At 38.2% G+C, this 15953-nt stretch overlaps 1 protein-coding gene across 8 annotated transcripts in view; it reads left to right on the forward strand.

Annotated features, from left to right (window-relative positions):
- The window catches only part of akap9 (A kinase (PRKA) anchor protein 9), a 45769-nt gene that overhangs the window by 17885 nt on the left and 11931 nt on the right, over positions 1-15953 (forward strand). For 6 of the 8 annotated variants that reach the window (XM_077507662.1, XM_077507663.1, XM_077507660.1 and 3 more), the window contains 9 exons: positions 2267-2429; positions 5209-5303; positions 5487-5604; positions 6486-6524; positions 7980-8212; positions 9366-9485; positions 12941-13117; positions 14395-14499; positions 14581-14733. In XM_077507662.1, coding sequence (XP_077363788.1) covers positions 2267-2429; positions 5209-5303; positions 5487-5604; positions 6486-6524; positions 7980-8212; positions 9366-9485; positions 12941-13117; positions 14395-14499; positions 14581-14733 — 1203 coding nt within the window. The remainder of the gene's footprint in view (positions 1-2266; positions 2430-5208; positions 5304-5486; positions 5605-6485; positions 6525-7979; positions 8213-9365; positions 9486-12940; positions 13118-14394; positions 14500-14580; positions 14734-15953) is intronic. The other 2 variants (XM_077507667.1, XM_077507664.1) reach the window with 1 other exon arrangement.

Here is a 15953-nt window from a genome sequence, read left to right on the forward strand (position 1 = left end):
TTCATGATAACCGCCACCTTGCACAATAGAAATAAAACAACAGAAATCCAAAAAAAGTGCTGCCTCATACAAGATGGAAAGTTAGTATCATGATTGAATAATGTGATTCACGAGAGCCCCCACATTGTACAATGGAAATCAACAATCTGAATACGATCGCTTTTCTTGTCTTTTAATCATGGTAGCCGCCATCACCATGCCCAATAGAGTAAAACAAAGCAAGAAATAATTAAAAAAAAAGTCCACTCCAGAGTATGAACTATGAAGCGACTATGCACATTGGAAATAATCAGAATGACAAGCACATACATGCTGGCAAAGTACATGGGAAAAAAATGAAGACAACAACTTGAAGTAATCCATACAGTCAAAAAAAAATAAATATATATATATATGACAGAAGAGTACATAGGCAGTCGACTGTTTTTCTTAATCATTTTCTTGCTGGGGGAAAGTGTTTTAAGCTTGACGGTATGTCACACATGGAGAATAACGACGTGTCGGAATTTTGAAATCGCTATTGTCTTTTTGGACAGCGTGCGACTGCTTAAGGAGTGAATCCGGTTTGACGACTTGGTTGCTGGGAGGGTGTGTGTGTGTGTGTGTGTGCGTGTTGTCTAGGGGTTATTATTTGTGCGCACAGAAGTGCGATAGGGAGTGGTGTCAAAGTGTATGTGGGAGAGATCTATTTGCTATTCTACCTGGCTGGTCCGGTGGTGTTGGGAATAGAAGCCACACCTCCCTTGCCCTCATTCCCTACGCCCCTCCCTCCCTGGTTTCACTGAGCACAATTCTTCAGCCCGTTGATCAGTGCAGTCAATGAACCACCATGAGGAGAAAACAGCCGTGGAAGTCTTGGATTTGAGCTTTTTTTTTTTTTTTTTTTGTGGAGCAGTGAATAAGGAAATCTTGTATGATAAGTGCTCCTGTCCCGGTGAGTACCATTAAGACGATGCATAGAACGGGAATGACGGGCAAACTGTGGTAGGATCTCTGTCATGTCATTTCACCATCGCCCGTACTGAGCAATTAAAAAGAAGGGGGGAGCCCTCAGGAAAAGCTTGTTGTTGCTATGGCGATATAGCTTTGTTTGGGAATCTCCAGAGGGGGAGACGAAGGGGATGTGATCTGTGCTTTGCCACTGAAAAAAAAAGGTCAGTCGGAGCAGGGGGATCACTGAAGGACTGATGACGCGTGTTCAAGAATGCCGCTCAAGTTGATGGAATCAGGATGACGAGCCCCGTTTGGACTTTTCCTCTTCGCCGCTCGCTGCGGTCGGACCTGTTTACCTGCTCACGAACGCGTTAACCGTTGCCGGGCAGCCAACGTCAACTTCATTCCCCGAACATGGCGAATGTTCCCCGGTGAACGGAAAAAAGAGGCAGCCATGGATTCCCACCGCTCCTTCTGGAATTCCAGGGCGCAAAGCTCCACGTGGATGGAAGGGGAGGACCAGGACGTGTACGAGGTGGAATCTCGGATCCCCCTCCCGCGGCCTTTCCCCATCTATAGCACCTTGACGGAGAGGAACGCCGTCCTGGTGCAGACGCAGATCTCGCACGTCAATCATCGCACAAATGGGCACCTGCTTAAAGTTATCTCCAGAATTTCTCTGCCCACACCTCCTTTTACAGTAAGTTTACACCTCATGCATCGCATGAGAAGTGCTGATGAATATTTTACCCCCTGCAGCTTCATTTATGCACATAATGAATTAATTATCAACTGTGATGGGTTTCAGAAAAGTGAGATTTTCCATGTCCATGGCCTTATTTAGGAGATTGTTGGTGTTTTTTGGAGGGGTCCGCTAAAATGATTCCTGGCCGATGAACTTTTTTTTTTGTTTTTGTTTTTTTCTTCAAAGTGATGGTACAAATTCAGTTTCAATGTTAACTTTTGTACTCCAGTACGGAGTCTTCTACAGGAATTGAATCAGTCCAACACTTATACTTGTCTTTACCTGTGACTGAGGATTGTGTGACTTCCACATGACAACGTCACCACTTCCTGCTTTGCATAATAAAATGAAAAGACCTTTGCACTCCAGAGATACGCAAATCTGTTGAAGAGTCACCATGGAATAGCAACAAAACACAACCTAACGTCATTATACTCATGTTCAAATTATGAAGTGGAAAAAAAAAATGATGGTACGGTTTGTGCGTTGTGCTACGGGATACACACTGGTCACAACAAACAAAAGATTTTCCATTGTAAATATGAAACAGGTTATCATTAATTAACAATTTTTGTGGTCACTCGTCAGGTGGAACATGCCCGCATCACCCAGACGGAGCTCATGCGCGAGTCCTTCCGCCACAACCAGGAGATCAGTGAGCTCCTGCAGAAGCAGGAGGAGCTCCAGGAGCGCCTCGCCGAGGAGGCGCGGGCACGCGAGCAGCTGGCCCTAGAGCTACACCGGGCCGAAGGTGAGCATCTGAAGCACACACGCACATACACAAAATGACCCAAGTACAGTAAACAGTTTGGCATAGCGGTTCTGTATGCACCTTTATTTGGTCTCATTGCGTACAATAAGGCTGGGATGTTCAATTTTTTTTCTCCCCTCCATTGTGGTTGCACTCAAAATTCAAGGCGGCATGTTTTAGCGTGTTTCACCTTGGGTTTGTGAAACGTGTTAAAACCAATCCAATATACAGTTTGTCAGCATATGCTAAGCACTTATTATAGAAATGTTTCTTAATTGGGGCCAGCATTAACCCACCCAAATACACACTACAATTCGTACAGTAATTTTCTATAACTTTTACACTTTCATTTTTTTGTGTACTCAAATATATTTACGGTTTGTTTGAAGTGTGTTTTGATCATATGTTAATGCATGTTGGCTGCAATGTAGTTTCAATAGCATTATAACTGCATGAATAGAATAATAATTGGGACTGTTTGTTATTGTTTTGGTTCTATCTCATGTGACTGGAAGAGGCTGCTTATATGTCTACTTGGTTTACGCTGCACTAGTTTAAAAAAAAAAAAAAAAAAAAAAAGATTTGTTCATGTATTTGTTTAGGGTGTGTCCCTATCCTATTACGTTGTAATTTTCAAGTGATCTTTTAGGAACTGTGGTTAAATGTCAACACAAGAACCAAATTGATTTAGAAGATGAGGGGGTTGGGCAGTCAGCTGTTTGAAAGTGAGAGTAAAGCAGTTGCAACTTCAACTATTGTTAGTTTGTAGTCATTTTATTTTTGTTTTATAGTTTGTAAGTACCGTCACTGCTGGAAGACTTAAAAGGGGAAAATAAATCACATTGTCACTGGAGCGCGAGAGAAATCACATTTTTCAATCTTGTCATGGTGGTGGGGTATCAGCTAGAGTGCCGGCCCATCCATGTCAGTGACAGCTGGTCCTGCATGGAACAACTGTGGCGTTCAAGCACACGCACGCCAAACAACACCAAAGCTAACTTTGAGCTCAAGTCTTATCAAGTGCAGAGCAGCTTTTCGCAAGCTTTTGGAAACATGTGGAGTGATGGTGAGACTTGTATGATTATCTTTCTTTTATTTGAGCATTATCAGGTTGTAGAGTCACAGAAATCCAATATTTGCTATTTTATAGGATCATGTTCATGTGGTAAACACTCATTGGTTGTACTGTGGTTCAAATAATTTTGCATGTAGTATTTAGGGGGAAATACAGGTTTGTTTCTGTTGTGAAATTTGGTAGGCAAGTCTCACAAGCCATGCTGTAAAACGAACAATATATTTTATTTTATTTTTTTGTAACTCAGGAGTCGCACCATTTTGTGGCACTTATGAGCTGAAATGAGTTGGGGATTGTAAACTAGACAAAAGTAGTAATTTGCCACTATTTTGTGGCATCTGTAGGCAACTAGTACTGTACAAACATTTCAACTGATTTTTGCTCTGACAGCCTTGGTCAGGTGGTGTCGTTAAATTTCAGAACTTTTTGTCCTACTAAGGAAAATTTCTGTCTGGCAAATTTTTTGTAAGGAATGTCCATTATAAGAAAGAAAGTGAGAGCAAATAAAATTGGTGGTGTTTCTATCTGGTCATTTCCCACCATGGTACAAAAATAAAAGAGAGACCTTTCTTCTGCAGTTGAATAATTGAAGTCATGCAAGACAAGGCACTATGCCATACTATTAACTCATTCACTCGCAGCCATTTTCACAGACGCAATCACCTTCACTCCCGGCTTTTTTTTCTGGATTTTGACTGATTTTGCAAGGCTCATAGACCATTGTGTTCTATTGCTATAAAAACATGGAGCCTACCAAAAGAAAGATTCGAGTCCCTTCTTTCATCAGGAGAATATAGTATATTTCTATCTGTTTCCATTTTGCAGCAATTACTATTAGAATATAGCTAAGTTTCATCATTATTCACCAATCTGTTTAAAACTGTGAGGAAAACAACTTGTTGCAACATGGCCCTGGTTGATCTCCTATACTTTGCTGCCACCTGCTGGACGTTTTTGTTATAATTAGCATTGCTTCAACCGTTCTTTTGATTTCAGAGGCTGCATCAAAGCCTTCTGTATTCTCTAGCATAACATAAAAAAATGTATAAATACGTCTTTGGGGCACTGGTAATATTTAAAATAGAACGTATTTATACGTTTTTGGGAGCAAATGAGTTTGTGATATTTCAGTTTCCGGGAATAATCGTATTTGTGAGTGAAATTTTAACCGACACAAGTGTCACAATATCTTGCCATGATGGGAAAGAAGCGACTGGTGTATCCTGGAGAAGAACCCTCCTTAGGCAAACTCAACACAATGTCCTGCTCAGGTGTCTGCAATAAGGCAATGCTCGGGATGTTTACCCTGTAGTCCCAGTGAATCAACACAAGCAGCCATCCTCAAGCCATTAAATACACCTTTATGATATTTAATAGTTCTTGGAGAAATCCACTCTCCCCTCTCTATATCCACGACCTCAAATGGCATCCCGAAGCAAAATGCTTGCTGACCTGTGACGAAGCTGCGGCGTTATGAAGCATTTCATTGTAATTGCAACTCAGTCCTGTTCCACATGTCGAGCAAAATGGGTCAGACCTGCAGCTCACTTGTCGGCTCCTCAATTATGCAGCGGGAATGCGTTTGTGCTTGCTTGAAACCTTGAGGGTTTTTTTTTTTTTTTTTTTCCCTGAATCGGCTGCTCCTCCCTGCACAAAAGAACTCAACTTTTAAACGCACTTACCTAACCTTCTCATGTCATGCAGGTCTGATTGATGGCTACACGGGCGAACGGGCTGCCCTGGAGGAGCAGTTGCGTCAGAAGGAGGAGCTCCAGCTCAACCTGGAGCAAGAACTGCAGGTAATGATGCACAGTTTTGAATGACGCCACCTTAAAAGTATCACTTGCTTTACTTAAGTTGAACTAACTTAAGTTTCACCCATTCAAGTTTAAATGTTTAAATCATGTGGAAGGAGTAAAACTTTTTTATAGTCTCTCTATATAGCCTATTTATGTATTTATTAATTAATTTATTAATTGCAGGTTACGGCGAGTCGACTGCAGGAGCTGGAGCAGGAGCGGCTTCAAATGCAAGAGGAGCGCGAGCTGGTTTCCCGGCAACAAGACGCCATGCGAGAAACCGCCGGTACCCGTGAGCTCTGTACGTATCCCAGAAGACCTGTGACAAAAAGTCTGGGTGTCCTGAAAACAAGTTACAAGTGTACAAGTGTTGTTTTGTTTTTTATGTATTTAAATTACTTTAGTTGTATGACATCAAATCATCATACTGAGCGTTTACCTGCACTCAAAAAAATGCACTCAATTTTGCAGACGTGTTCAACCTGGTGAAAGATTGTTTGAAAATGTTAGCCTTTGTTGAACGTTTAGCTAGACAATGTCAAGGTCAATCACGAGTAAACCAACAAAAAGATTCAACTCAACCAACTAATATTTTGTTTGAAGCCATTTTTATGTAATGTTGGCCGTTTTCAGGAGTCCTTAAAAGATTTTATTTCTATTTCAACTAAGTACCGTATACTAGACACGTTTTTTTCCAGCACATTTTTAGCAACATGAAATTTGTTAAACATATGCATCACAATTCAAAAGTCTGTTTGCTACCTAAGTAACCTCATATCCAAACATATGGATGATACTAAATTGGAAAACTTAGTTTTGCATCATTATATGTGGCTAGCATTGCTGTAAAGTTTGGTGACTTGCCATAAAGCAGTTACATTTTGCATCCTAACCCCTCTTGTTATCAAAAAAGGTATCCCATGAGAACATTTTCTCCTTTTAAGGGTGAGTATACGACATGTTAGAACATGGGGCATTGGACAATTTAAGTAACGCCTTCCCTTCATGCTATTTGCTTCTTCATCCTGTGACGACGACTTAACAAACCCCTGAATGATGAAAGACAAAAAAAAAAAAGCAGCACCGTCCCCTTTTTCTGCCATCTTTTTCTTCTGAGATGTTCGTGTTTGTGACACAAAAGCGCAGCATGTTCAACTCGTGTGCTTTCTCGTTCTCCTGTAGGCCTAGTTGAAGCTGCAATGGTTGCAGCACCTGAAGCAGGTGTGTCCACTTTGAGCATGGCTCAGCCCCTCTCCCGCTCTCTATTTGTCCTTTTTAGTTGTCTAACTGATCATAAACTGTATCTGTAACCCTAATCCGGCAGCATCGCACACAAGCTGACTTAAGTCACATGACTTGAGCTTATTTACGACTGTAGACTTGCTTGGCTAAAAGTTATGAAAGACTCATGATACTCACCTTGACTTGGACTTGAAACTCTTGACAAGCCAGCTAATGAAGCAAAGATCTTGGAAGGAGCTCTGAAGATGATTACACTTCAAGGATTATGTTTTTGAAAGCAGCTACCTAACGTCATCATTGACTGTAAAAGTCACAGAAAGATAAGCTCCGTTAAGTTCACAGTTTCGCTAAGTGATAGCTGGTCAAACATTAAAGATGCTTCACGGCAGTTACGTGTTTAATTGAGATGACAGGAAAGTAAGAGACGATAAAAAAAACTGGTTCGGGAACTTTAAAAAAAATATGAAAGTACAGATAGTGTGCTAATCTTTTGTGACTGAGCAAGATTGTATGACTTAATTTATGATTTGCTTCAAGTAATGACTTGACTCGACTTGCTTGAAATTTAGTGGTGACTCCACTTGCTTGATTATTATTGTTTTTTTCCCCTACATTAACATTAGGCTTGCATAAAACTTGGAAGTGAAGACTTAAGACCTGCTCATATCTGACTTCCCCCCCCTCCGCCATAACCCAACAAGGCTTGTGCTTGCTTTTGGACTTACGATCACAATCACTAACCTTTGCTTCAGTTTTTTGCTTTTCACTAATCTTGGCCTGCATTTTTTTTTAGCATCTTGGATTCAGCAATAGCCCTGGTTTTAGCATGATGGAATGAAAGCGACATCAGTCTCCTAATCATCAATCATCAGTATTTTTTATTTATTTTTATTTATTTTTTATTATTTGCACCAGTAAGATGATTGCATTTTCCCCTCTCCCTCCTGTTGACGCTTCCTGGGCATGGATATTGCAATGTTATGTTCTGTCACTTACATCCTTGTCGCTCCTTGTCACTGCTAATTCCGTGTCGGTCTGGATGGGGGGCTTTTGATCCCGGGTGAACCAATGGGGATTGTTCATTGGTGGTAGCGGAACGAGAATCGCCTTGAAGGGGGAAATTCATCTTGTAAAAGTGAATGGGATGTTTGCAGAGTCTGATGATAACCACAACAGATGGATTATGCACTATAAATTGTCCCTAATAATAATAATAAAAGCATTCCCAGCCTGATGAAAAGGCTCATGTGGAAATGTATACTAAGCCTTAGCCACCTTATTTGACAATTCAATATACAGTATTGCATTCAAATCCATCACGAGGTTTGAACCAGCTCAGACTCTCCAATAACTTCACCATCCTATTCACCACTAAAATCGCATTCTGCAACAAAAAATGAACGTCCATGCAGTAACACCTCGGTGCCCGTTCAGATCTCCTGGAAGAGACGGAGAAGCTGATGAAGGAGAAGGTGGAGGTGCAGCGCCAGGCGGAGAAGGAGAGCGCCGACCTGCTGAAGCAGGTGAAGGCTCTGGAGAGCGAGCTGGAGGAACAGGTCAACCGGGTGATCGAGCTGGAGAACGCCCGAAAGGCCGAAACCGGGGACCTCCAGCAGCAGATCCAGGCACTGGAAAAGCAGCTGGACAAGAACCGGCGCTTCCTTGATGTAAGATGCAAACATTGGTGGCAAAATACTCACACTCAGTAGTTAAATAAAATGAAATACTGGACTTGTGTGAAAGTAGAAGTCTGAAATGTTCTGAAGTACAAACATTACATACAATGCCTGTTTTGACGTGGAAAACTTAAGTGCTTAATAGGGATGTAATGATAATTGCAATATCGTGATATTGTGATATTAAAACTGCCACAATATCGTCGTTGTCATGTTCACAATATTTAAATGCAACACATCTGTTAAAAAAAAAAAAAAAAAAAAAAGTCAGGTTGATTTGCATTTGTGCAGTTCTAGCATCCCTCTGTTGGCTAGTTTCTTTTTTGTGTGCAATTTAATTTTCATTAGGGATGTTTTGGCCCTTCTATGTTTAAAATCTACACTAATTGTCAGATGAAGGGGAACGTAATATATGCAATATGTAATATGCAAGTCAATATGTGGAGGAACTCGATGTGTGCGTGCATTAACAAAACATAATAATAATAATAATAATAATAATAACATTGCTGTTATGGGCAAAAGCACAATATTGTGCTTTTTTTTAAATATCGGCAACCTCACCACAATATCGTGATAATTATCGTATCGTAAGCTTCATATCGTGATAATGTCATATAGTGACGTTTGGATATCGTTACATCCCTAGTGTATTGTGTAATGTATAAAAAAAAAAAGTGTTGGCACAAAACTTACTGACTTCTGTTAGGAATAAAAAAAAAAAAAAAAAGTCTACTAGAACATCAGAACTTTATTTGGAGTTAATCATCGGCAATTAAAATGCTAACAGCTGTCTCCCAAATAAAATTAGTTTGAATATGATTAGTTAAGACTGAACACAGCCAAATCCCAACCTATGAGGGTGTGCTCACTTGTGCAACCACATCTCAATTGTTTATTTTTACCTGAAAATATATATATAGATTTTTTTTTCAACTGATTTGTGTATGTTCGAGGGCACGTTAATGATGGAGAACATTTTTGAAATTATTTATCTTTATCTCATTTTTTAAATCACAAAAACCTGGCATTTGACCAGGGGTGTGACTTTTTATATCCACTGTAAGTACAATTCTCACCACTGACAAAACTGTTTGCACCAAATCTTGTTCATGAGCGGAAACTCGCTTTTTCTTGTTTGTAGGAGCAAGCCGTGGACCGAGAACACGAGCGTGACGTCTTCCAACACGAGATCCAGCTACTGGAGCAGCAGCTGAAGACCCAGCAGAAGCTTCCCGGCGGCTCGGAGCAAAGAAGCCACGAGGTAATAAAAGAAGGGAGGGAGCTCTCATTTCCTTACACGACACCGTGCTGCACCACAATAGAGGCGATAGATTTTCATGTGCTTCCTTGAACGCGACACCTAACTTGTTGACGTGGGAGAAAAGTGCCAGAATGAAATGAATGGTTTTTTTTTTTCTTCTTGTCACATTGTAACCATGAATAGAACCACATTTGTAAACTGAAATACAGTAAGCGTATTTTATTCTCAGGGAATTGGGACTAAACGCAGACTAAATTTAGCTCCTTGCCAATTTACAAAGATGTTAACCAATTGAGATTTATTGCTTAAACATACAGGGCAGTTAACGCGGTTAAGCTACATTGCAGATTTTATTGTGGACGTTGAGAATAGCGAACTGAAATTAGTCTTAAATTGTTGGATGCATTAAAATTAAGTCAGAAGACTGATTGATGCCAAGGTAAGGGGAAAAAAAAAAGAAAAAAAGACATGAATAAGGATTAGTGTGACCTCCGTGCAGGGATTGTCGGATTCACGAGGACAGGAAAAGGCAGATCACTGCCAGATAGGGTAACCTAACACTCTTCACTAATGACACTGAATGCTAAGAACTAAAGACAATGTCCATTGTATTCCATCATAATCCACTCCCATGTGAAAATAAGAAAAAAGCAGGAGGGAAAACAAACTTGCATACTTCCTCCACACTTCACTGAGACCTTCCTAAAAGAATCATCATGTATTTTGTAAAACTTGCGTCTAGATTTGCTTGTATACGAGCAAATCAAGCAATTTCTAACATAATGTTAGTTTATAACCATGCTGTAATTCTTTAACCTTTGTGTATTTTGACCAGAGCATCTCAGTACCATTTACTTAGACACCTGGGATCTGTTTTTAATTGTTAAGAAAGAAGGGCATAACATGTCTCGGTTAAATTTACTCTCATTACACACATTGCTGGTTCAGTTGTTACTTTAACTAGACTGAACTCTGGATCATAACGCGTCACCTTTTAACAAGTTAGTTAATGTGTAACGGTCATTAGTGTGTGCTATAAGCGGCAGCAAAGCACATTGACTCAAAATGTAGCTTTGGTAAAGCAGTGAGTGGAATATTCATCCATCGTTTTTGATATTAAGGAGTTTGTTACAGCTTCATTGAGGATAAGAGTTCAAGGTGAATGTTGTGTGTCTCCATGCTAATCTTTTGACTTCCAGCCGTCCTGTCTTCTAATTGTCTGCATTTATCCATAATAATCACCTATAGTAGTAATGGTTGCTTTCTGTAATGGCTTTCATAGAATGATTAAATCATCTTCTCTAACATTATTTTTGCCTCCAACTCACAGACCGGTGATGACATCCTACCATTTTGTTCATTTCCAGAGCCATATTCTTTTCTTTTTTTTTTTTTAAATACCTGAAATTGTATCTTTTCGGCCTTTGCATCCTCCTCATTGGCTCACCTCTCTCCTTTTTTTGCCTTGGCGCTCTGTGCTCCTTCACGCTCCTCCCACCTTCTCTCTCCCTGGTCTTTGCAGGTGGATGGAGTGTTCTTAAAGGTACTGCTTCGAGTCGCTGCACGTGCCCCCCCCCCCGAAACCCCTGGAGAGCGTTTAGTGCAGGGGTGGGCAAAATATGGCTCGCACTGTTTTATAAACCCGGCCATCAAGCGTTTACATTATGAAGAGTTGTAATTGTTGCATTCATTTGGTTGTTTTATTGTCTCCCTATAATTTATTTGTTAATTCATCTATTGTCATTTATGTCATCAATTAATGAATTGAAGTACTGTAAATAATGAAAAAAATAATAGTAATATACACATTTAACATTTATTTGATTAATTGAAAAAAACAGCTACAATTAAAGTACAAGTAGTTATAAATATATAATACAATTAAAAATGATCTGTTAGTATGAATCTGTTTAAATAATTGGTTAATTTGTTCATTGTAAATAAAACACATTAGCAACATAAGCAATATAAACCTTTGTATTTATTTTATTGAATGATGAATTAACTATAATTATCTAAATTAGAATACATTTTTAAAAAGAATTAAATTTACACTATCAAGAGTCCTGTAATTTTTTTTTTTAAAATAATTTAGCAATTTTTTAGCCATTAAATAATTGGTTAATTTGTTGTATGTAAAAAAAAAAAATAATAATAATAATAATAATAATAATAATAATAATATTAGCGACATAAGCAGTAGAAAATTTTGTATTTATTTTATAGAATGATGAATTAACTATAATTATCTAAATTAGAATACATTTTTAAAAAGAATTTAATTTACACTATCAAGAGTCCTGTATTTTTTTTTTAATAATTTAGCAATTTTTTAGCCATTAAATAATTGGTTAATTTGTTGTATGTAAAAAAAAAAAAAAAAATAATAATAATAATAATAATAATAATAATAATATTAGCGACATAAGCAGTAGAAAATTTTGTATTTATTTTATAGAATGATGAATTAACTATAATTATCTAAATTAGAATACATTTTTAAAAAGAATTTAATTTACACTATCAAGAGTCCTGTAATTTAAAAAAAAAAATAATTTAGCAATTTTTTAGCCATTAAATAATTGGTTAATTTGTTGTATGTAAATAAAAAAAAATATTAGCGACATAAGCAGTAGAAACTTTTGTATTTATTTTATAGAATGATGAATTAACTATAATTATCTCAATTGAATACATTTCTAAAAATAATTGAATTTTTATTATCAAGAGTCCTGTAATATACTTTTTAAATAACTTAAAAATTGGTAGAAAAAAATTGTTTTTAAAAAAAATATTTATCTCATCTTTATTTATATAAGTAATCAAATAAAAAATGTGAAGTAAGCATTTTTATATCTACATTAAATATTTCTCTTAAGCAATAATTTAATTAACATCATTTAAATCTGAAAATCTAATAATTTTATTATTATAATAAACTAAGATAAGCGGTACAGAAAATGGATAACTGGATTTTACCTTAATTTTTTTTTTTTTTTACAACCTCATCTACATCTTTACATCTTTCAGTGGCCCATTTGTCCGATTTGAAAAGAAAATACTCCCCACAAGGACAAAAGTTTGCCCACCCCTGCAGCATTCAGTATTCCCAGCCCCTCCCTCTGTTTCCTGTAGATAGTACTGACCACTATGTGCATCTTTAGGTTTATTCCCATTGAGCCCCCTCCTTGCTCTTCTTCCTTTTCCTCCTCCAGGAGGACCTGCGAGTCCCCCAGCCCCTGATTAATGATACTCTGTGGTTTGTCACCCTTGAATGAAATCCCCCCCACCTCCTGCACTTCGAAACCTCCCACCCTCCCTCCTTCCTTTCTCAGGTGGATCAGCTGACCTCCAAGCTAGCTGTGTATGTGCCGGCTACACCGTGTAGCAAATGGCATCCGTAAGCGAGTCTTTTCACCGGCTCGTCCTCTCGTCTTCCTCTTTGCACTAACCAGGTGGAGCAGCTGAGCTCCCAGTTGAAGGAGAAGGCGGACTGGTGCAGCGAGCTGCTGCTGGGCTCGGAGCAGCTGCGTCGCGAGCTGACCGAGCGCGACCAGGAGATTGACAAGCTGGAGAGCCGCGTGCGCGAGCTGGAGCAGGCCCTGCTGGCCAGCGCGGAGTCCCTGGAGAAGGTTGGCAAAACGGGAAGGTGGGGGTGGGAGAGGGAGCCGCATTTAATGGTAAGCGGCGGTGTGAGAATATTGAGAAGAGGGGCTGACTTTAAGAGGAGGAGGGAGGGGATGCACAGAGCTGGAGAACAATGTGTGGGCTGTTCCATTGCAGACGATGTCTACCGTCATGGTGTTTATGTTTACATAAATGAACTGGTATGCAATGCAGTGGCGGGCAGCACGGTGAGGTAGTGGTTCGCACGCCTGCCTCACAATCCACAGGTTCCAAGTTAGATTTTCAGCTAACTAGTTTCTGCTAGGGCTGCTCGAAAATAATCCCGATTATTTTTGCAATAATCGAAGTCACGATTATTCAAGCAATTATTTATTATTCATTTATTTATTTATTTATTTATTTATTTTTTGGGTGCAAAACGAGAAAATTTTTCAACTTTTAAAAATATTATGACAAATTAAAAAAAATATAAACTATAATTATGTAAGTTCCTTTTGGACCAAACAATTTATAATATTTATTTATTTATTTATTTATTCATTCATTCATTCATTCATTTATTTCTATATTTTGGCAAAAACTTGAAGTAAGACGATCATTTATTTTTTGGTACAAAACAAGAAAAAGTTTACACGTTTAAAAATAGACCAACTAAAACAAATAGAAACACTATAATTATGTAAGTTCCATTTGGACCAAACATAATTTATAATATTTATGTATTTATTTATTTATTTATTTACTTACTTAGGCAAAAACTTGAAGTAGGACTTATTTTTTTGGTACAAAACAAGAAAATGTTTACACATTTAAAAATATTCAAACCAATTAAAAAAAATAGAAACACTATAATTATGCAAGTTCCTTTTGGACCAAACATACGTTTGTTTAAACGTAAAAAACAAAAAAAACAAAAAAGTTAAGACAAATAAAATTCTTTGAAACACTATAATTAACAAAATTTATTAAATTAGTTATTTTATTTTATTTTTTAAAAAAGGTGCACAAGTATAAATTTAAACTCAAAAATTAGTATTTATATATATATATATATATATATATATATATATATATATATATATATATATATATATATATATATATATATATATATATATATATATTTACGATTATGCTGATTTTGTAATTGTGGAATTTAATAATTAAAATTGTAATTGAATTTTTTCTGCTGTGGTGTAAGAATAGACGGTCTTTACACTGCCAAAACTGGGATTCAAATTGAAATTCATTTGTTTCCAATGCATTATGTTGTGTGTGAAAGGACGAACACAAGAAGCATCATGCATCCGTCACGGTGGAAAAGCACTCCACGCTGGAGGTGCAGTTGCAGACTGAAAGAGAAGCGTTGGAGCGGAAAGAGAAGGAGGTAGTGTCCCCCTTTGCTGTTGTCCTCACTTCCGATCAGATCGGTGTCCGTCTTCTTAAGGTCTGCCATCTTCTCCTTCAGATCTGCCACCTGGAGGAGCAGCTGGAGCAGTTCCGGGAGGAGCTGGAGAACAAGAACGAGGAGGTGCAGCAGCTCCACATGCAGCTGGAGATTCAACGCAAGGAGATCAGCAGCCAGCAGCAGTTCCTGGAAACCAGGGAAAGCATGCTCAAGGTAATGATTTGGTCTCATTTACGTCACCTTTTGCAAGCTACTGTTTTTTTGTCAAATAGTGGCCCTCCCTTTAATATACACTGTACCCCAAACCGTCCTTTAAATACAATACTAGGGGGAAAAAATTTTTTGTTTTGTTTTTGTGACCACACACATTAGTAGTGCCCATTTAACTCAAAATGCCAAAACAGCAGCACTTTCCAAAATGTGAATTTTGGCTCTGGAGAAACTTTTTTTGAATATCCCCTCGTAATCCTAACACCAGTTAAACATAACTACCATGTGTACCCCTAAATGCAAGTGGATTTAAAAAGTTTCACTTTGTTAGAGGGAAAAAAAAAGTGCTAATCTTTACATGAACAAATCTGAATGAAATACAAAGTCGGGATCTTCGGTCAAAATTAGCGTTCAGGTAGACGCTGACATATGGTCGCTCCACAATGTTGTGTTGCAAACCAAATCAGCAGCAACTACCAAAGTACATAAACAATGCACAGACTGTGGCACGTGAAATGATGAAGTTAAGTGTTTGAGTAGACTCTGAAGTGGTCGCTCCACAGTGTTGTTTGCCTTCGCCAATAGCCAACTATTGGATTTGTTTTTGTTGTGATTTCATTGCTGGCTTCACAATAACATGCTGATATTATTGTTTAATGATTAGCCAAAAATGCATTGAAGGCCTCCGCTCAAATAGAAACCAAGGTGTAAATAAATGTAACCTCTCCCATCGGCCACTATTTGCATGAATATGGTTTTCTTGCAAAGTAGAAGCTACCTAAGGATTGTCAGAGAATGTTAGTTTCGTGTGTAACTACAACCCGCTTGCTATAAATAGCACTTGATAGAATTCTACCTTTTGGATAGACGAGTGATTCCCAACCAAAGTATGCTGTGGGAAATTATCTACCTTTACTGAAATTGTTGCAGAAATTATTTTTATTTACTACAAATGATCTATCTATTTTCATCTGTCCAATAGAGCAATTAAATGCTCCTCCCCTGGATGGCAGAAAGTGAAAAGAAGACAAACCTGAGTATTCATCGGTTACTATTCATAGAACAGAATAATGGCTTTGTGTTCAACTAAGCAGGCCCAAATTTCAAGGTTGGGAAACACTGAGATAGCAAATTGAGCATTTCCATGTCTGCCAGATCGCATCCAGCGCAGGGCAATTTAAACCTCATGCCGAATCTGGACTCTTATTTTTGTCATGGCATGT

This window comes from Festucalex cinctus, chromosome 19 (assembly GCF_051991245.1).
Source record: "Festucalex cinctus isolate MCC-2025b chromosome 19, RoL_Fcin_1.0, whole genome shotgun sequence".
Lineage (NCBI taxonomy): Eukaryota > Metazoa > Chordata > Actinopteri > Syngnathiformes > Syngnathidae > Festucalex > Festucalex cinctus.